Source organism: Pristiophorus japonicus, chromosome 3 (genome assembly GCF_044704955.1).
Source record: "Pristiophorus japonicus isolate sPriJap1 chromosome 3, sPriJap1.hap1, whole genome shotgun sequence".
Lineage (NCBI taxonomy): Eukaryota > Metazoa > Chordata > Chondrichthyes > Pristiophoridae > Pristiophorus > Pristiophorus japonicus.
In genome coordinates this window covers 115111449-115134825 of record NC_091979.1, presented here as the reverse complement: position 1 = coordinate 115134825, position 23377 = coordinate 115111449, and the positions used below count along the sequence as shown (strand labels likewise).

At 43.1% G+C, this 23377-nt stretch overlaps 1 protein-coding gene across 2 annotated transcripts in view; it reads right to left on the bottom strand.

Moving 5' to 3' along the window:
• The window catches only part of rapgef4a (Rap guanine nucleotide exchange factor 4a), a 317823-nt gene that overhangs the window by 18187 nt on the left and 276259 nt on the right, over nt 1-23377 (bottom strand). For both annotated transcript variants that reach the window (XM_070875728.1, XM_070875727.1), the window contains exons 20-21: nt 16850-16975; nt 5218-5396 (exon numbers count right to left, since the gene is read on the bottom strand). In XM_070875728.1, the coding sequence (XP_070731829.1) occupies nt 5218-5396; nt 16850-16975 (305 nt within the window). The remainder of the gene's footprint in view (nt 1-5217; nt 5397-16849; nt 16976-23377) is intronic.

The following is a 23377-nucleotide window of genomic DNA, read 5'->3' as shown; positions in this document are numbered from 1 at the left end:
CCATACCATGGCCCAGGATCCACGGGGACCACGCGGCCTCCCACCACTACTGAAAGTCTCAAGGCCATATCGGCCATCCTTGGCTTGCCAGACCTTGGGGTCAGCGACAATAGTCCGGAGTGGGCAGCCCAAATCATGAAGCCAAGCACCACATGTGTCACGGTAGACTCCCTACAGACCCGGCTATCCCGGGTGCTACGCAGTCACCGGTCAGAACTGAGCCTTCCGTATGCTATCAGCAGAGAATGTACCATGATCGCACGGCTCCTCCACGCGACATCAGAATAAATGATGTAGATCATGTTCATGGCCCCAGATAGGCTGCTAGCACTGTATTAGCCAAAGAGGGGAATGGAGTGTTTGTGATGAAAATGGAGTGTTTGTTGTGAAACCATGTAATGGGCAAATGCAGAAAGCATTTGGACCAGACCAAACTGCGAACTACAGATAACCTGGCCCCCAGCGACCCACTAACACAATCGACCTCGCTGTTAACCACGAGGATGAATCCACCATGCCCGACAGTCCAATCAGACCAGCTGCGCTGCCGTGCAGCAATGATCTGACCAACTCACCCATGCCTGGACTTCAACTCAGGCAATCGACCCGGGAACGCAGAGCGCCAGATCGCCTCAACTTGTAAATAACTTGTACATAAGACTTTGTGGGGAGGGGGGGGGGCGGAGTGATGTTATGTATGTATGTAAACCTCACCAATATGTAAGACTTGCCACTAAGGGCACACCTGTGGGAGACCGAAGGGTCAACTGTACACCCAGGGCAAGCAGGTATAAAAGGTAATCTACCATGCTGCTTCCTCACTCTGAAGTCACATTAAAGAGACCAAGGTCACAACAGTTTGAGCTTACAATACATTCTTGTGGAGTTATTCTGAACACAACAAATTTGATCATGGCTGATCCTCTATCTCAACACCATATTCCCACTTTTTCCGCATACCCCTTGATGCCTTTTGTGTCTAGAAATCTATCTATCTCCTTCTTAAATATATTCAGTAACTTGGCCGCCACAGCCTTCTGTGGTAGAGAATTCCACCGGTTCACCACCCTGAGTGAAAAAATTTCTCCTCATCTCGGTCGTAAATTTTCTACCCCGTATCCGGAGACTGTGACCCCTTGTTCTAGACTTCCCAGCCAGGGGAAACATCCTCCCCATGTCCAGTCTGTCCAACCCCGTCAGAATTTTATACGTTTCAATGAGATCCCCTCTCATTCTAAACTCTAGTGGATACAGGCCTAATTGACCCAATCTCTCCTCATACGACAGTCCTGCCATCCCAGAAATCAGTCTGGTGAACCTTCGCTGCACTCCCTCTATGGCAAGTATATCCTTTCTTAGGTAAGGAGACCAAAACTGCACACAATACTCCAGGTGTGGTCTCACTAAGGCCCTGTATAACTGTAGTAAGGCATCCTTGCTCCTGTACTCAAATCCTCTTGCAATTAAGGCCAACATACCATTTGCTTTCCTAACTGCTTGCTGCACCTGCATGTTTGCTTTCAATGACTGGTGTACAAGGACACCCAGGTCCCTTTGTACATCGACATTTCCCAAGCTATCACCATTTAAATAATACTTTGTCTTTATGTTTTTCCTACCAAAGTGGATAACTTCACTTTTATCCACATTATACTGCATCTGCCATGTGTTTGCCCACTCACTAACCTATCTAAATCGCCTTGTAGCATCTTTGCATTCTCCTCACAACTCACAATCCCACCTAGTTTTGTGTTGTCAGCAAACTTGGAAATATTACATTTGGTTCCCTCATCCAAATCATTTATATATATTGTGAATAGCCAGGGTCCAAGCACTGATCCCTGTGGTACCCCACTAGTCACTGCACGCCACCCCGAAAAAGACCCGTTTATTCCTACTTTTTGTTTCCTGTCAGTTAACCAATTTTCAATCCATGCCAGTATATTACCTCCAATCCTATGTGCTTTAATTTTGCACACTATCCTCTTATGTTGGACTTTATCAAAGGTCTTCAGAAAATCCAAATACATTACATCCACTGGTTCTCCCTTATCTATTCTATCAGTTACATCCTCATGTTTGTCAAACATGATTTTCCTTTCATAAATCCATGTTGACTTTGTCTAATCCCGTTGATATTATCCAAGTGTCCCGTTATCACATCCTTTATAATAGACTCTAGCATTTTCCCTACTAATGATGTGAGGCTAACCGGTCTGTAGTTCCCCGTTTTCTCTCTCCCTCCTTTTTTTAAATAGTGGGGTTACATTTGCCACCCTCCAATCTGCAGGAACTGTTCCATAATCTATAGCATTTTGGAAGATGACAACCAATGCATAAACTATTTCCATGGCTACCTCTTTTAGTACTCTGGGATACAGATCATCAGGCCCTGGGGATTTATCGGCCTTCAGTCCAATTAATTTCTCCAGCACTATTTTCTTACTAATAATCATTTTCTTTAATTCCTCTTGCTCATTAGACCCTTGGTTCCCGAGCATTTCTGGGGCGTTATTTGTGTCCCCTCTTCCGTGAAGATAGAACCAAAGTATTTATTTAATTGTTCTGCCATTTCCTTGTTCCCCATTTTAAATTCTCCCGTTTCTGACTGTAAAGGGCCTACATTTGTCTTCCCTAATCTTTTTCTTTTTACGTACTTGTAGAAACTTTTGCAGTCGGTTTTTATGTTCCTAGCAAGTTTACTCTCATACTCTATTTTTCCCCTCTTAATCAATCTCTTGGTCCTTTTTGCTGAATCCTAAACTGCTCCCAATCCTCAGGCTTGCTACTTTTTCTGGCAACTTTGTATAACTCCTCTTTGGATCTAATACTATCCTTAATTTCTTTTGTTAGCCATGGTTGGGCCATTTTTCCTTTTGTGTTTTTACGCCAGAAAGGAATGTAAAGCTGTTGCAATTCATGCATTCATCCTTAAATGTTAGCCATTGCCTATCAACCGTCATGCCTTTTAATGAATCTTCCCAATCTATCATAGCCAATTCATTCCTCATCCCTTTGTAGTTTCCTTTGTTTAGATTTAGCACCCTAGTTTCGGATTGGACGACTTCACTTTCCATCTTAATAAAGAATTCAATCATGTTATGACCACTCTTCCCTAAAGGACCCCGCACAACAAGACTGTTAATTAACCCCTGCTCATTGCACAATATCCAATCTAGGATAGCCTGTTCCCTAGTAGGCTCAACATACTGGTCTAAAGTACCATCTCGTACACACTCCAGGAATTCATCTGCCACAGTATTATTACTAATTTGGTTTGGCCAGTCTATAAGTAGATTAAAGTCACCTACGATTACTGTAGTACCCTTGTTACATGCATCTCTAATTTCCTGTTTGATGCCGTCCCCTACATTACCACTACTGTTTGGAGGCCTACAGGCAACTCCCACCAATGTTTTCTGCCCCTTGGTGCTCCTTAGCTCCACCCAGACTGATTCTACATCTTGATTTTCTGAGCCAATATCCTTTCTCACTATTGCTCTGATTTCATCCTTTACTAACAACGCCACACCATCTCCTCTTCCTTTTTGTCTGTCCTTCCTAAATATCGAATATCCTTGGATATTCAGTTCCCAACCCTGTCTCCATAATTGCAACTATATCGTATCCTTTTACATCTATTTGCGCTGTTAATTCGTCTACCTTATTACACATGCTTCGTGCATTCAGATACAGTGTTTTTAGATGTCTTTTTAACATTATTAGACATCTTAACATTATTTTGTCCTGAGTGTGTACAGACCCAAGTTCTGGCTTGACAGATCGCATGCATCTCGGCAGCAAAAACATTCGCATGGGCAAGATTGCAGTATTTGCCCATCTCTTGCCCAGCGAATGTTCTTAAAACTCTTGCGCCTGATAAAAACAGGCGCATAGCCTACTTTTACCAGCATAAGAGTTTTAAAACCTAATTAAAAACATAAAAATAAAATTTAAAACCACATTTTTCTATTAAAAACCCTGCCCACTAAGGTAAGTTTATTTTATACCCTAATTACAATTGGGAAAAAAAGAAATCCCCCTCAAATTTTTTCTAACATATTTATTAACTTTAATTTAAATTAATGTTAAATATGTAATTTTTTCCCCTATTTTTTATTGGTGTTTTGGTGTTGGGGGTGGGGGTTCTCATTCATAATAAGTTCCCAGTATTATGAATGAGAATACTTTACCTTGATTGGCTTGATTCCGTGATTGTCCAGTGCCATGTGACTCCAGCTTTTCCCTGTGCACCTGCAAGACGTGAACGCGCTCCGATGCGCAGGGAGAGGAGGCCTCCGACCGGGATTGCTGGAGGGTGCAGCAGCAAAAGGTAGGTGCGGATCTTTTTTTACTATTTTCTGGCAAGCTTCCACGGGAAGCCCAGCACCGGGATTTCAGGTCCAATATGTGCAACTTTGGATAACTTCATGAAATGTGCTGCTTGTAAATAACTAATGTACAAAATATTTTTCTAGCAGCAAATATTGTGCACTTATAACTAATAACTACTGTGATATCTTTCCAGATATCTACTGCTTAAAATGCCAAACTGTTGTGCACTATCTTTCCTCAAGTTCACGCCTTTGCCTTGTGTATATTTTTAGAATGCATGAGGCAGTTTGTCAGAGAAAATGTGGTATAAATGGTATTTTATCCATTTTTGCTTTGAAGAAATGCCGACAGGAACAAATAAGCTGAAAAATGGTCTTAATACAGGAAAATTAGATTAAAAGGGAATAATGCCACCAAAGCATAATATATGGCTGTGGAATTACTTCATGCTCCATTGTCCTGCTATTAAAAGCAGAGAAGTCTATGAAGAACAGGAGTAAACATCCTCTGAGGATTGAAATGATCCTTTTCGTTACTGGGTCTGTGTAACTTCTTGATCATCTCCACTAGGGCAGGGATTCTCAAGCTGGGGGCCTGTGAGAAGATTTGAAGGAGTCCGCCAAAACGTCTCGCTAATTTTATTTTGAGATCTACAAAAAATTACCAAAAGGAAAGAAAAAAAGAGACAAAACCACACAAAACCAGACTATTTCACCTGGTTTACATAAAACTAAAAAAAAAACAGAACTCCTGCTTAAAAATAGACGGGTGGCAACTGTAAATGGAAATTGAATTAATTTGCACCTTTCTTATGGCAGGTTAATGGAGTAGTACATTATTAAATAATAATTGTTGTTGTACATAAATCCTATCCAGACTTACTGGGCTGCAATCTTGATAAACTTCTTCAGAAGCTGTACCCGTTTACTGAGCTGAGAACATAGGCAGATTTCCGTTACAACCCAGAACTGAATTTCGTTGAATCTTCGCAGAAACAGATCCAGGTTGGCTGTAGTTTTCTTGAAATTATGTCTTCCAAATGTGTGATAAATTAATTCCAGCTTGGGGTGAAAGATAATTAGTAGAAATTTATTAACATATTCAAAGGTGGATATTGTACTTTTAATCTAAAGCCTACTTGCTGTACCTTAGTGGGATATAAAGTCCGATCACACTGTTTCTAAAATTCAAATGGCACAATAGCATACCGGTTGAACTTGGGTGGCTCTATTGTGCTCTGTTAACCGTGCCATCAGGCAAAGGTGCAGAGCATACACCAAAGAGGTTATCCACTTTGGTGGTAAAAACAGAGAGACAGACTATTATCTGAATGGTGACAGATTAGGAAAAGGGGAGGTGCAAAGAGACCTGGGTGTCATGGTACATCAGTCATTGAAGGTTGGCATGCAGGTGCAGCAGGCGGTTAAGAAAGCAAATGGCATGTTGGCCTTCATAGCAAGGGGATTTGAGTACAGGGGCAGGGAGGTGTTGCTACAGTTGTACAGGGCATTGGTGAGGCCACACCTGGAGTATTGTGTACAGTTTTGGTCTCCTAACCTGAGGAAGGACATTCTTGCTATTGAGGGAGTGCAGCGAAGGTTCACCAGACTGATTCCCGGGATGGAGGGACTGACCTATCAAGAAAGACTGGATCAACTGGGCTTGTATTCACTGGAGTTCAGAAGAATGAGAGGGGACCTCATAGAAACATATAAAATTCTGACGGGGTTAGACAGGTTAGATGCAGGAAGAATGTTCCCAATGTTGGGGAAGTCCAGAACCAGGGGTCACAGTCTAAGGATAAGGGGTAAGCCATTTAGGACCGAGATGCGGAGGAACTTCTTCACCCAGAGAGTGGTGAACCTGTGGAATTCTCTACCACAGAAAGTTGTTGAGGCCAATTCACTAAATATATTCAAAAAGGAGTTAGATGAGGTCCTTACTGCTAGGGGGATCAAGGGGTATGGCGAGAAAGCAGGAATGGGGTACTGAAGTTGAATGTTCAGCCATGAACTCATTGAATGGCGGTGCAGGCTAGAAGGGCCGAATGGCCTACTCCTGCACCTATTTTCTATGTCTATGTCTATGTCTATTACAGTGACGAGCATAAATCAAAGGGTGAATCATCTTGTGCTGTTCTCCTCCACCTCCTAATGGCAGGCTACAGCGCGAGATTAGCAGAGGCAATAAACCATGCAGGTTGTTTTGTTTGTCCTCTTGTTTCAGAGGATCTTGGCTGGAAGGGATTAAAATCGGCTTTAGGAAGAGAAGTCAGCTCTGGTTCAAGCTGATCACTGTGTTCCTGCAGGAAGTGTACATTTGGTGAGAGGAGTTTTGGGAATTGGCTATGATGCTGAATGTAGTTAAATAGCTAGATAACTCTAACTGAAAGTTCACACATGAATAATGGGCACTCCTGCACAGTATCAAAGGTGACCGGTGCCCATGGAACCACTGCAAAGAGTCAACACTTTGAGGAGAATGGGTAAAAAATTGAAAGAAAAAAGAGAAAACATGAAAAAAACATAAAAATCATTCTTTATTCATCATTCTATATAACTATATAACTAACATATACGAACGCATATAAGCTAAACAATGTAGCGGGGGACCAGCTGCAATAAGCTGTGAATTTTCAGATACAGCTGTGACAAATAAGGAGTTTCATCACACTTTGAGTCATGAGAAAATTTTTTTTTAATATCCATCTATGAGAAATGCAATACTTGTTATGCAAACTTAACAATGATAGCTATAACTCAAATTAAATACTACTTCACATAATTGTTTCCTTTGTTCGGAAAATACGCAAAGCAAAGTAATTGTTCAATAGAGGAGGTAAAAGTCTCATAGGTTGCCCAGGTGTTTCAAATAGGTTAATTTGATCCCAAAGGAGGCAGGCCAGTCAACTTAATCAGCAAGTGTACGGCCCTGGCCTCCTGTGTAGAAAATCCTATGGAAGTTGGCCAACTTATGCAAGTGTGAAAGATATATATTTGATGCCCTTTGTCGTGGGAATGGGTGAAAGACTTCAACTCAATTAACCCGGTTATTCTGGAAATGTGGGGTCCCATATGGTGGCCCTTGGTGAAGGGGAATTGACAGCTCCATGAGATAGATCTTGGGCCATCTCACTCAAGTTATCATTTTTTTTAGTATCACTATACTGCAGCCGATGTGGTTTCATGGAGCTCTCTCTGTGGGCCATTACAAATCCCATGAGTATAAGAGTTACAGCAGGGGTAATCCAGGGTTAGCATCAGCATTAGAGTTAGCAAACTATTCTGCTTCTTGTTAATTTTGTACCTGAGGTGGGAGTACGAGTTAAAAGTTAAGGAAAAATAGCGTCTCTTTCTACGGCTTATTTTTTACTTTTAATGAACTTGTAGTTTCTAGTCTAAATTATGGTCTGATAACAGTGGTATTCTGCTATTTGAAATCTGACAGATGAGGCAGATTACATCATACCCAAGCAGCTAAAGGTAATAATCGGCTCTCTGTTTGACCCTGGAAAATGGACACTTTGTGTAAATGGATTGGTTGGGTCAAATGTTAAGGAACCTTAGCACTGTAATGTGACCCCTGTGTGTCTGATAACTGGGTAATTGCACTTTAAAAGAGACCTTCTCAATTTTAATAGGAATGAATATCCAAAAATAGAAACAAAAAGCAGTTGCATTGATGTTCCTGGCAATGTACCAAGAATCTCTGCTTTAAACTTACACCCATCTTGACGTGAAACACTACTCCTTTCTTAGCTTTTTAAGGACATTTATTTTGCTGCGATTTTTTTCTAGCGTTGTATGGTTTGGTCCGTTATTAAGCATTAAGTGGAGTGGTTGCATTTTTGTTCCTATGCAAGTCCCAAGAAAAGTTCAGGAAGTTCAGAAAACTATCATCTTACATCTATGTTTCCATACCTGCAGGATTAAACACTGCATGAATTCTGCAGCAGTGAATTGAAGACAGCAGGATTAAAATGTTACCTACTGTCACACTAGACTGAATCCATACTGCAGAAACAGTTAAAAGTGCCATTTGCAGTTTAATACAATATAGACCAGAATAAATCAATATACAACTATTTCCTTGATCCGACTTACGCTGAAATTTCCGTCGGATTCTATGCCGATCTTGCTGACGGCAACTTACAATTCAACCAAAAATTCCTGAGAATCTAATTAGAACCTGAAAACCGGCGTAAAACAAGCGGATATATGGCCATAACACTGGATGTAAATTAATACTCACTTAGAAGCATAATAAGATGCCGCACAGGAGGTTTGTTGATAAAAGTAAAGTATACAGTATTTGGGGACTACGGCAAAATGGATAGGAAGCTGGCTAATGGACAGAAAGCAGTGAGTTGTGGCACTGGATATTTTGTGGTCTGGAGGGATGTAAACAATTATGTTTAAAATTTAATGCAGAGAAATGTGAAGTGATATCTTTTGGGAGGAAGAAGGGAAAAGAAAATATACACAAAATGGTAAAACCTTGAAAGGAGAAGAACAGAGAGACTTAAGGTGTCAGATACACAAATCTTTAAAAGTGTAGAAGTAGCATATGGACTCAGGCGTTAATATTCTGGCATAAAGTACAAAAGTGTCAGCCGTGGCTCAGTGGGTAGCACCCTCGCCCGAGTCAGAAGATTGTGGGTTCAGGTCCCACTCCAGGGACTCGAGCACATAAACTAGGCTGACACTCCAGTGCAGTACTGAGGGAGTGAGGCACTGTGGGAGGTGCCGTCTTTCGGATGAGCTGTTAAACTGAGGTCCCGTCTGCCCTCTCAGGTGGTGTAAAAGATCCCATGACATTACTTCAACGAAGAGCAGGGGAGTTCTCCCTAGTGATTTATCCCTCAACCAACACCTAAAAACAGATCATTTGGTCATTATCATACTGATGTGGGACCTTGTTGTGCACAGATTGGCTGCTACGTTTTCTACATTACAACAGTGACTACACTTCAAAAGTATTGCATTGATTGTAAAGCATTTTGTGACGTCCTGAGGTCGTGAAAGATGATATACAAATGCAAGCTCTTTCTTTCGAAAAACAAAGAGGTAATGCTAAATCCATTGCAAATGACTGGTTCAGCCCAATTAAATATGTTCAATGACTCAGCCTCCCCAGCTCTCTGGGGCAGAGAATTCCACAGAGTTTTTTGGGTCCTCTACTTCAAAATGATGTCACGGCCATGTGGAGGATATGGAAGAGATCATACTAGGGATGGGAGACTTTATTTAGGAGGACAGACTAAAGAAACATAAGAACATAAGAAGTAGGAACAGGAATAGGCCATTTGGCCCCTTGAGACTGCTCCGCCATTCAATAAGATCATGGCTGATCTGATCTTGGGCTCAGCTCCACTTCCCTGCCCGTTCCCCATAATCCTTTACTCCTGTCATGTATGTATGCTTGGGGTTACTAGCCACCAGGGGGCACCACAGTCAGAGGTCATTTGGCTGTACGCACGTGTGTGCGGGGTAGGTATATAAAGCAAGCCACCATGTAATGTGGGCACTTTGGGTCCGAATAAAGTTGAGCCAGGTTTGCACCTGAGTGAGTTTACAGTATTCAGTCTATCGAGTTATTACATACATAACATTTGACGATGAGGTAACTCAAGAACCTTCGCATGCAAAATGAGCACCATTGGAATTCTGGAGAGATTCGTGGAGGGAGAGGACTGGTCGGATTTTATTGATCGTCTGGACCAGTACTTCGTGGCCAGCACAATGGAGGAAGTTACTGACGTAGTTAGTTGCAGTCTGAAAATCTATGGCCTCAAAGAATCTCCTCTCACCTGCACGTCCAATGGACAAGGTCTATGAGGAATTGTGTGCTCTGGTACGTGACCATCTCAAACCAAAAGAAGGCATCCTCATCCCACGCTATCGATTCTACACGCATGTTAATTCTGAGGGCCAGGATGTGTCGGAATTCGTCGCCGACCTAAGACGTCTTGCTTGGCCATGTAAGTTCGAAGACGCGTTGGGAGACATGCTGCGAGATTTCTTGGTAATAGGAATCAACCACGAGGTGATCCTCTGGAAGTTATTGGCTGCGGAGATGCTGGATTTGAGCAAGGCCATTGTGACTGCCCAGGCATGCATGACGACGGATGATAATTTAAGGCAAATATCATCGAAGAGTCGGAGCTCCATGACAACTACTGTAAACAAGATTGTGTCGTCGTATGGCAGATCTGCTTATGGCAGGGCTTACTTGACTCCGTATGCGAAGCCTGTAGCTGCTCAAAGTCCGCCAACGGGTACGAATCCAATTTCACCCTGTTGGCGGTGTGGGGGCAGTCATCGGCATCATCAGTGTCGTTTTAAACAGTACATCTGTAAAGGCTGTTCGAAAGTGGGGCATCTTCAGCGAATGTGTCCATAACTGAGCAAGCGTGCTGCGACTCACCACGTGGATGATGACGACCAGTCCAGCGCAGACCTGGGTATGCAATCCGAGACACCCGAGGAGGAAGTGTATGGACTGTATTCGTTCCTGACAAAGAGTCAACCGATAATGGTTAATGTGAAACTAAATGGCGTGCCGGTATCGATGGAATTGGACACGGGTGCGAGTCAGTCGATAATGAGCCAAGGACATTTGACAAGCTGTGGGACACTAAGGCTGTAAAGTCTAATCTGAGTCCAGTCAATGCCAAGTTGCGTACTTACACCAAAGACCTTGGTGAGGCCACACCTGGAGTATTGTGTACAGTTTTGGTCTCCTAACTTGAGGAAGGACATTCTTGCTATTGAGGGAGTGCAACGAAGATTCACCAGACTGATTCCCGGGATGGTGCGACTGACCTATCAAGAAAGACTGGATCAACTGGGTTTGTATTCACTGGAGTTCAGAAGAATGAGAGGGGACCTTATAGAAACGTTTAAAATTCTGACGGGTTTAGACAGGTTAGATGCAGGAAGAATGTTCCCAATGTTGGGGAAGTCCAGAACCAGGGGTCACAGTCTAAGGATAAGGGGTAAGCCATTTAGGACCGAGATGAGGAGAAACTTCTTCACCCAGAGAGTGGTGAACCTGTGGAATTCTCTACCACAGAAAGTAGTTGAGGCCTATTCACTAAATATATTCAAAAGGGAGTTAGATGAAGTCCTTACTACTAGGGGGATCAAGGGGTATGGCGAGAAAGCAGGAATGGGGTACTGAAGTTGCATGTTCAGCCATGAACTCATTGAATGGCGGTGCAGGCTAGAAGGGCTGAATGGCCTACTCCTGCACCTATTTTCTATGTTTCTATGTTTCTATACGGGTGATTGGCAGTACAGTAGTCAAGGTGACATATGATGGTGTGATTCATGATCTACCATTACGGATCGTTTCAGGGAAAATTCCAACACTGTTCGGCAGGAATTGGCTCGAAAAAATCAAATGGAATTGGAACGATATCAAACACTTGGAACGGTGTCAGACACTTCATGTGTTCAAGTGCTGAGCAAGTTTCCCTCAGTTTTTGAACCGGGCATCGGCAATTTCACGGGAGCCAAGGTGCAGATTCACCTGGATTCAGGTGCATGACCCGTCCACCACAAAGCTCGGGCTGTTCCGTACATGATGAGGGAGAAGGTCAAAATTGAGCTGGACAGACTTCAACGTGAAGTGGTCATATCACTGATCGAATTTAACGAATGGGCTAGTCCTATTGTTCCTGTGTTGAAGAGTGATGGCAGTCAGGATTTGTGGAGACTAAAAGGTTACGATCAACTGATTTTCGAAACAGGATCAGTACCCGTTACCGAAGACTGATGACCTGTTTGCAACGCTAGCCGTGGGAAGTCGTTCACTAAACTGGATCTGACGTCGGCCTACATGACATAGGAGCTTGTCGACACATCGAAGAAACTTACGTGCATCAACACTCATAAAGGACTGTTTATCTACAACAGGTGTCCTTTTGGAATTCGCTCGGCTGCAGCCATATTTCAGAGGAACATGGAGAGTCTACTGAAGTCTGTCCCTAGAACCGTCATGTTTCAAGATGACATTCTGGTCACAGGTCGTGACACTGCCGAACATCTGAACAACCTTGAAAAGGTTCTACATCATCTGGACAAAGTGGGACTCAGGCTGAAACGTTCAAAGTGCGTCGTCATGACACCGAATTTCTGGGGAGGAAGATTGCTGCTGATGGCATCAGGCCTACGGACTCGAAAACCAAGGCCATCAAAAATGCACCTAGGCCTCAGAATGTGACGGAGCTGTGTTCGTTCCTTAGTCTACTCAACTACTTCGGTAACTTCTTACCTAGATTGAGCACTTTATTAGAGCCACTGCACATGTTGCTCAGAAAAGACGACAACTGGGTTTGGGTTGTGTCTCAAGATAGAGCTTTTGAGAAAGCTACAAATCTGCATTGCTCTAACAAGTTGCTGGTACATTATGATCCGTGTAAGTGTCTAGTATTGGCCTGTGATGCTTCATCATATGGGGTTGGCTGCGTGCTCCAACAAGCTAATGAGTCGGGTAAACTATAACCTGTTGCGTATGCTTCGAAAAGTTTGTCAAAGGCAGAAAGAGCCTACAGCATGATAGAAAAAGAAGCTTTAGCCTGCATGTATGGGGTTAAAAAGATGCATCAGTACCTGTTTGTTCTTCGTTTGGAACTTGAAATGGATCATTAGCCACTCATTTCATTTTTTGGGGGGAAAACAAAGGTATCAATATCAATGCATCATCCGGCATCCAGAGGTGGGCACTGACATTATCTGCCTATGATTATGTCATTCACCATAGACCTGGCACAGAGAATTGTACCGATGCACTGAGCCATCTGCCTTCGTCCACACTGGAGGTGGAGACGCCACAACCTGCAGATCTACTGTTAGTTATGGATGCTTTTGAGAGTGAAGGAACCCCTGTCACTGTTCAACAAGTTAGGATCTGGACCAGACCGGACCCGATTTTATCGGTTGTGAAACGTTGTGTCCTTAGTGGTGATTGGTCTGCTATACCTATGGAAATGTATGATGAGACCAAACCTTACAACCGTCGCAAAGACGAACTATCCATTCAGTCAGATTGTTTACTGTGGGGTAATTGTGTTGTTATGCCTAAGAAAGGCAGAGAAAAATTTGTACATGATCTACACAGCACTCATCCCGGTATTGTCATGATGAAAGCCATCGCCAGGTCTCACATATGGTGGCCTGGAATTGACTCTGAGCTGAAATCATGTGTGCATCAGTGCAACACTTGCATGCAGCTAAGCAAAGTACCAGCGGAATCTCCGCTGAGTCTGTGGTCGTGGCCATCTAAACCATCGTCGAGGATCCACATCAACTTTGCGGGTCCTTTCCCGGGTAAGATGTTTTTTGTTGTGTTGGATGCATATTCCAAGTGGATAGGGTATAATCATGTCATCCAGTACAACCACAGCTACCATTGAGAGCCTTCGTGTCATGTTTGCGACTCATGGTCTGCCTGACATCATTGTGAGCGACAACGGATCTTGCTTCAAAAGTCTGGAGTTTCAAGAGTTCATGAAACTCAATGGTATTAAACATGTGAGATCAGCACCATTCAAACCTGTTTCGAATGGTCAAGCGGAGCATGCTGCCCAAACAATCAAGCAGTGTATGAAACATGTAACTCAGGGTTCACTGCAGACTCACTTGTCATGGATATTGCTTAGTTACAGGACAAGACCCCACATGCTTACCGGGGTCTCCTCTGTTGAACTATTGATGAAGAGAGGTCTCAAGACCAAGCTCTCTTTCGTCCATTCTGACTTGAACGATCGTGTTGAAAACAGACGTCAAAATCAGCAGTGGTATCATGATCGTGCTGCTGTGTTATGCGACATCTCTATTAACGATCCTGTGTATGTGCTAAATTATGGTCAAGGTCCCAAGTGGGTCGCCGGTACTGTTATGGCCAAGGAGGGTAACAGAGTGTTTATTGTCATGCTCAAGAATGGTCAGCCATGCAGGAAACATGTTGATCAGATAAAGCTGTGGCACACGGATGAACTGGAACAAGTTGAGGAAGATACGATCAGTGACCAACCAACCTATATTCAATCAGAGAACTCCACCATCATCAATGAATCTGGACTTTCAATCTCTGACATGGTCATTGCCACTCCCATCAGATTGGCTACCCAGCTTCCAGTCATAACTGACTCAGAATGCTCGCCCAGAACTGGAGTTGAACTGAAACGATCAATTCGTGAGCAGAAAGCCCCGGACCGTCTTAACTTGTAAAAAGACTGATACTAAGATCTTGAAGGGGAATGATGTCATGTATGTATGCTTGGGGTTACTAGACATCAGGGGGCACCACTGTCAGAGGTCATTGGGCTGTACGCACGTGTGTGTGGGCCAGGCATATAAAGCAAGGCACCATGTAATGTGGGCACTTTGGGCCCAAATAAAGTTGAGCCAGGTTTGCACCTGTGTGAGCTTACAGTATTCAATCTATCGAGTTATTACATACATAACAACTCCCCTATTGATCAAAAATCTGTCTATCTCCGCCTTAAATATATTCAATGACTCAGCCTCATCAGCTCTCTGGGGCAGAGAATTCCACAGATTTATAACCCTCAGAGAAGAAATTCCTCCTCATCTCAGTTTTAAAAGGACGACCCGTTATTCTGAAACTATGCCCCCAGTTCTAGATTCCCCTACGAGTGGAAACATCCTCTCTGCATCTAGCTTGTCTAGCCCCCTCAGTATCTTATATGTTTCAATTAGATCACCTCTCATTCTTTTAAACTCCAATAAGTAAAGGCCCAACCTGCTCAACCTTTCTACATATGTCAACCCCTTCATCTCAGGAATCAACCTAGTGAACCTTCTCTGAACTGCTTCCAATGCAACTATATCCCTCTTTAAATAAGGAGACCAAAGCTGTACGCAATACTCTAGTGGCCTCACCAATACCCTGTACAGTTATAGCAGGACTTCTCTGCTTTTATACTCATCCCCCCTGCAATAAAGGCCAACATTCCATTTGCCTTCCTGATTACTTGCTGTACCAGCATACTAACTTTTTGTGTTGCATGCACAAGGACCCCCAGGTCCCTCTGTACTACAGCATTTTGTAATTTCTCTCCATGTAAATAATAATTAGCTTTTTTATTTTTTCTGCCAAAGTGGATAACCTCACACTTTCCCACATCATACTCCATCTGCCAATTTTTGCCCACTCACTTAGCCTGTCCATATCCCTTTGCAGATTTTTTGTGTCCTTCTCACAACTTTCTTTCCCACCCATCTTTGTGTCATCAGTAAACTTGGCTACAATACACTTGGTCCGATCATCCAAGTCAATATAGATTGTAAATAGTTAAGGCTCCAGCATCGATCCCTGTGGCACCCCACTAGTTACCATTTGCCAACTTTCTGTTTTCTGTTAGTTAGCCAATCTTCTATCTATGCTAATATATTACCCCCAACCCCGTGAACTTTTATCTTGTGCAGTAATCAGTTATGCGGCACCTTATCTAATGCCTTCTGGAAATCCAAATACACATCACATCACTGGTTGCCCCTTATTCACCCTGCTCGTTACATCCTCAAAGAACTCCAGCATATTTGGCAGATTTCCCTTTCATAAAACCATGCTGACTCTGCTTGACTGTATTATGTTTTTCCAAATGTCCTGCTTCCTTAATAATGGACTCCAGCATTTTCCCAATGACAGATGTTAGGCTAACTGGTCTATAGTTTCCTGCTTTTCGTCTGCCTCCTTTTTTAAATAAGGGCGTTACACTTGCGATTTTCCAATCTGCTGGGACCTCACCAGAATCTAGGGAATTTTGGTAGATTATAACCATTGCATCCACTATCTCTGCAGCCACTTCTTTTAAGACCCTAGGATGCAAGCCATCAGGTCCAGGGGACTTGTCCACCTTTAGTCCCATTATTTTACTGAGCACTTTTTCTTTAGTGATAGTGATTGTTTTAAGTTCCTCCCTCCCTATAGGCCCTTGATTATTTTTACTGGAACAGAAGAGGTTAAGAGGAGATCTGCTGCAGGCGTTCAAAATCATGAGGGGTCTCAATAAGGTAAATGGGGGAAACGGTTTCCACTGGGTGTTGAGTTAGTAACTATGGGACATAGATTGAAGATTTTATGTCTCCCTTCATACCAAAAGAATGAAAGGAGAGGTCAGGAAAACATTTTTTGATGCAGAAGACTAACATGGGATGCCATACCAGAAACACTGATAGCAGCAGAATCCATAACAGCTTTTAAAATGGAAATGTATACATATTTGAAAAATAAAACATTGAAAGAGTATGGGGAAATGGCAGGGGAATGGGACAAAGTGGCTAGCTCTTTCAAAGATGTAGGCCATTTACTGGAATGAAGAAACTTTTAAGCCTCTTTCCATTGCACAAGATGAATAACATTTTCATTGGTTACGATTATAAAAATGATCAACTGTACATTAATGAATTGTGTAAAATTAAAGTGCAATTTTAATTTCTAAAATTGTTTTGTATGGTTGGTGACACTAAAGCTCTTACTGTACCTCATATACACAATTGAATAACTCCCAGTCATAAATCGTCATCTGGTAGGCTAAATCTTTCGAACTCATCAACTCAAAAGTTGCCACAGTTCCAATGGATGGACCCTCCTGATCTGGCAGTGGCATCTGGAACAGACCATACCAAAACAAAAATTAAATAAAAGGCATCTTTAGGTGCAATGTGGAATTTATGATTCTTTCTCATGAAAAATAACATGGCATGCCAAAAGGCACTCGCTCAATCAATAAAATCCATTGTGTACAAGATACATTGCAATATAAAGAGTGTTGTAATCTAAAATTATGGTCAGAGAAATGAAACAGCAATCTAATTCTTTTGATCCAACAAAAGTTTGTCTGAGATCACAATAACTCAAATGCTTAAGCAGATTGTAGAAAATGTTTGATATGGCAATATGCCTTTACCTAAATGTAACTCCTTGTTTCTGCATACAAGAATGTGGAGGGAAATAGCACACTTGTATAGTTTGGGCTTTTTTCAACACTCTTCATCTCGTGCAAATGGTTTGATAACTGTTTCCATAAGCAAATCCTGTGAAATTAAACCTGTGTCTTTTATTCTCTGGCATATTGGGTTAATATAGCCACATTTAATAATTAATTTTAAATTGCTTATTGATTTCACACTGAACAGTAAGTTTCCAACTTTGTGCTGCTGAGAGAAAGCTTGCCCAGCAGCAGTGTATATCATAGATTTATGAATGTAATATACAAGATTTTCTAAATGAACGGAAAATAGTGGGTAATACATGACTGAATTTCTTTTAGGTATTGTCGGTGTGCAAAGCTTTCCACCACAGGACAGACTCTCAAAATTGGTAGAAAATCTCATAATGGTGGATCAGTTTGTACATGCTATATCTATTGATCAAATTTATGCATATTTAAATGATCCACAGACAGAGATAAAATACTGTAACAACAACCTGCTTTCAAAGCATTACTTTTATAAAATGTCCCAGAGGCGTAATTAAATAAAAATGGGTGCCAAGCCAAAAGAGGAGATATTAAAAGGGAGTGAAAGAGGTGGGTTTTAAGGAGGATCTAAAAGGAAAAGAGTGAAGTGGAGGGGTTTAGCGAGGGAATTCCAGACAGTGGTGCTTAGGCGGCTGAGAAATGGCCACAAATGGTGGAGCAAAGGGATGGACAAGAGGCCAGAGTTGGAAAAACAGAGTTCTCATGGTTGTAGGGCTGGAGGTGGTTACAGGGATAGGGAGGGGCGAGGCCATTTAAGATTTAAACAAGAGGATGAGCCTTTGAGAGAACTGTGAACCAATGTAGGTCAGTGGAGCCGGGGTGGTGGGTGAAAAGGACTTGGTGTGGGATAGGATATGGCAGCAGAGTTTTGGATGAGCTAAAGAGTGTGGAGGATGGGCGATTGGCCAAGAGAGAATTGGAATCGTCATCTGGAACTAAAAAGGGCATGGATGAGAGTATCCACAGCAGATGGACTGAAGCAGGGGCGGAGACAAGCAACGTTACAGAGGTGGAAGTAGGTATTCTTGTGATGAAGAGGATATGGGGTCGGAAGTTCAGAAATTGCAGAGTATGGCTCAACCTGAGACAGTGGCTGAGGAGCGAGACAGAATCAGTGGCAAGGGTATGAAGTTTGAGGCAGGGGCTGAAGACACAGGATTTGGTGTTCACGATGTTTAATTGGAGGAAATTGCAGCTCCTGCGCTAGAGGGTTAATTTTAACCATTCCAACCAGATGGGAAATAAGCAGGAGCGGGTTGGCCACCCATTTTACATTTCCCCAATTTTCCTTTCTATTGAGTTTAACTGCAGGGTGTAAAATGGGTGGCCGACCAACTGCTGCCCATATACCACTAGGCAGGAACAGTAAAATTGACCCCTAGATGTCTGTCAGGCATTCTGACAACAGAGAGGCAGTGGAGAGGTTGAGAGAGAAACACAGAAACATAGAAAATAGATGCAGGAGTAGGCCATTCGGCCCTTTGAGCCTGCACCACCATTCAATATGATCATGGCTGATCATGCAACTTCAGTACCCCATTCCTGCTTTCTCTCCATATCTCTTTAGCCGTAAGGGTCACATCTAACTCCCTTTTGAATAAATCGAACGAACTGACCTCAACAACTTACTGTGGTAGAATATTCCACAGGTTCACAATTCTCTGAGTGAAGAAGTTTCTCCTCATCTCGGTCCTAAATGGCTTACCCCTTATCCTTAGACTGTGACCTCTGGTTCTGGACTTCCCCAACATCGGGAACATTCTTCCTGCATCTAACCTGTCCAATCCCGTCAGACGTTTATATGCTTCCAAGAGATCCCCTCTAATTCTTCTAAATTCCAGTGAATATAAGCCGAGTCGATCCAGTCTTTTTTCATATGTCAGTCCTGTCATCCCGGGAATCAGTCTGGTGAACCTTCGCTGCACTCCCTCAATGCACAATATTCAAGGTGTGGCCTCACCAAGGCCCTGTACAACTGCAGTAAGACCTCCCTGCTCCTATACTCAAATCCTCTCGCTATGAAGGCCAACATGCCATTTGCCTTCTTCACTGCCTGCTGTACCTGCATGCCAACTTTCAATAACTGATGTAACATGACACCCGGTCTTGCTGCACCTCCCCTTTTCCTAATCTGTCACCATTCAGATAATATTCTACCTTCCTGCTTTTGCCACCAAAGTGGATAATGTCACATTTATCTACATTATACTGCATCTGCCATGCATTTGCCCACTCACCTAACCTGTCCAAGTCACCCTGCAGCCTCTTAGCATCCTCCTCACAGCTCACACTGCCACCCAGCTTAGTGTCATCTGCAAACTTGGAGATATTACATTCAATTCCTTTGTCTAAATCATTAATGTATATTGTAAATAGCTGGGGGCCCAGCATTGAACCTTGCGGTACCACACTAGTCACTGCCTGCCATTCTGAAAAGGACCCGTTTATTCCTATCTTTGCTTCCTGTCTACCAACCAGTTCTCTATCCACATCAATACATTAGCCCCAGTACCATGTGCTTTAATTTTGCACACTAATCTCTTGTGGGTAGAGATGATGTAAAGCGAGTGGTGTGTGTCATCAGCGTACATGTGGAAGTTGATCCTATGTCTTTGGATGACATCACCAAGGGGCAACATGTAGATGAGGAAGAGGAGGGAAGGTTAAGGATAGATCTTTATGTGACTTCCAAGTTAATGGCACGGGAACAGGAAGAGAAGTCATTGCTGGAGATGTTCTCACTATGATTTGATAGGCAAGAGTATAACCAAGTAAGACCAATCCCATTTAGCTGATCAATGGAGGAGAGCCATTAGAGGAGGATGGTGTGGTCAACTGTGTCAAAAGTTGCAGAGAGGACAAGAGGGATAATGCACCACAATCACAGATGGTGTCTTTGTACTTGAAGTATGCGTGGTAATTTACAATACAGACTATGAAGGTGACAGTACAAAAGACTCTATTGCACTCCATGAACACTGATAAACTCTTGAAATAGTGCAGTCTCTTGCCACAATATTTAAGCTGTCTGTTTAAGGTATTGTATGTGCTCCAAAGATGTGTCAGTTAATACCAGCTGCTGAGCACTGGAAGGTTATGTATACAGGAATATATATTTAATTGCTTTGATGTAAAATACATTTTTTATGATTGCAAAGCAAGCACAACTATATACAGTCTATCATAGTAAACAGGTTAATGGCTTTTGCTAGCTTGAATCATACTTGCAGTTTTCCTCCATGATAACAATCATAAATTATATTTACACTTTCATAATATGTAGCGTTTAATAAAATCTGTGGAGGATCTCCAGGTGAACCAACCTCACCCATACACTGCCAGATATTAAACATGAATTAGATCAATTATTGACCTGTTAAAGTGTAAATTGAAGCCTTAGATCGTTCTCCTGGAGCTTTCAGGTTATGTAAATAACACAGCCTCACCCTTGCTAAATATCTTCTGCACAAAGCGCAGTTTCTTGGTTTCTTGCTGGAAAATTGTTAAAACTCCATGGGGTGGAAATTCGGTCGCGCCTCTGTTGCGGCATTAATCGAGGTCCTTGACTTTTTAACAATCTTTAGAAACTTTTGAAATAAATTGGGAATCTTTATCAACTTTTAACTTTTAAAATAACTTTGGAAGTCACCTTCCTAATGCCTGCCCCCCAACCAAGCCTCGGCCATCTACCATCAACGGTGCTACTCGGCGCCGAGCTTGCGGCCAACATTTTGCCGTAGGCAATTAGGCTTATAGAGCTGTGCCTGGTCTCCAGTTGTCTTGGACCCCCTTGCCACTGGACCAAAACCTTGTTCAGCTAAGCTTGTGTGGTTGCCGGTGTGCAGTGGCCACCCCACATTAAAAGAACTCACGCACAGACATCTTCCACTTCGTCAGTATGAAGTTCGGGACCTGGAACGTCAGGATCCACATGGACAATCCCAACAGCAACAGGCCGGAACGCCTGGGAACTCGGATGCTTTGACATTGACATCGCCGCCCTAAGCGAGACCCGGCGGGCAGGGGAAGGCCAGTTGAAGGAACATGGTGGAGGTTACACCTTGTTCTGCAAAAGCTTTTGCAGTCAGTTTTTATGTTCCCTGCAAGCTTCCTCTCGTACTCTATTTCCCCCCTCTTAATTAAACCCTCTTGAATTCTAAATTTCTCCCAATCCTCAGGTTTGTTGCTTTTTCTAGCCAAATTATATGCCCCTTCCTTGGCTTTAACACTATCCTTAATTTCCCTTGATAGCCTTGGTTATGCCACCTTCCCCGTTTTATTTTTACTCCAGACAGGGATGCACAATTGCTGAAGTTCATCCATTTGATCTTTAAATGTTAGCCATTGCCTATCCACCGTCAACCCTTTAAGTATCCTTTGCCAGTCTATTCTAGCCAATTCACGCCTCATACCGTCGAAGTTACCTTTCCTTAAGTTCAGGACCCTAGTTTCCGAATTAACTGTGTCACTCACCATCTTAATAAAGAATTCAACCATATTATGGTCACTCTTCCCCAAGGTGTCTCGCACAACAAGATTGATAATTAGTCCCTTCTCATTATACATCACCCAGTCTAGGATGGCCAGCTCCCAAGTTGGTTTCTCGACATATTGGTCTGGAAAACCATCCCTAATACACTCCAGGAAATTCTCCTCCATCGCATTGCTACCAGTTTGGTTAGCTCAATCAATATGTAGATTAAAGTCGCCTATGATAACTGCTGTACCTTTATTGCACACATCCCTTATTTCCTGTTTGATGCTGTCCCCAACCTCAGTACTACTGTTTGGTGGTCTGTACACAACTCCCACTAGCGTTTTCTGCCCTTTGGAATTCCGCAGCTCCACCCATACCGATTCCACATCATCCAGGCTAATGTCCCTCCTTACTATTGCATTAATTTCCTCTTTAACCAGCAACGCCACCCCGCCTCCTTTTCCCTTCTGTCTATCCTTCCTAAATGCTGAATACCCCTGGATGTTGAGTTCCCAGCCTTGGTCACCTTGGAGCCATGTCTCCGTGATGCCAATTACATCATACCCATTAACTGCTATCTGCGCAGTTAATTCGTCCAGCTTATTCCGAATACTCCTCGCATTGAGGCACAGAGCCTTCAGGCTTGTCTTTTTAACACCCTTTGCCTCTTTTGAAGCTTGCTGTAATGTGGCCCTTTTTGTTTTTTGCCTTGGGTTTCTCTACCCTTGACTTTTACTATTCTCCTTTCTATCTTTTGCTTCTGATACCATTTTATTTCCCTCTATCTTCCTGCATAGGTTCTCATCCCCCTGTCATATTAGTTTAACTCCTCCCCAACAGCACTAGCAAACACTCCCCCTAGGACATTGGTTCCGGTCCTGCCCAGGTGCAGACCGTCCGGTTTGTACTGGTTCCACCTCCCCCAGAACCTGTTCCAATGCCCCAGGAATTTGAATCCCTCCCTTCTGCACCACTGCTCAAGCCACGTATTCATCTGAGCTATCCTGCGATTCCGACTCTGACTAGCACGTGGCACTGGTAGCAATCCTAAGATTACTACTTTTGAGGTCCTACTTTTTAATTTAACTCCTAGCTCCCTAAATTCGTCTCGTAGGACCTCATCCCATTTTTTTTATCTATATCGTTGTTACCTATATGCACCACGACAACTGGTTGTTCACCCTCCCTTTTCAGAATGTCCTGCACCCATTCTTGACCCTTACACCAGGGAGGCAATATACCATCCTGGAGTCTCAGTTGCGGCTGCAGAAACACCTATTTATTCCCCATACAACTGAATCCCCTATCACTATCGCTCTACCACTCTTTTTCCTGCCCTCCTGTGCAGCAGAGCCAGCCACGGTGCCATGAACTTGGCTGCTGCTGCTCTCCCCTGATGAGTCGTCCCCCTCAACAGTACTCAAAGCGGTGTATCTGTTTTGCAGGGGGATGCCCCCAGGGGATCCCTGCACTACCTTCCTTGCACTGCTCTACCTGTTGGTCTTCCATTCCCTATCTGGCTGTGGACCCCTTACCTGCGGTAAGACCAACAC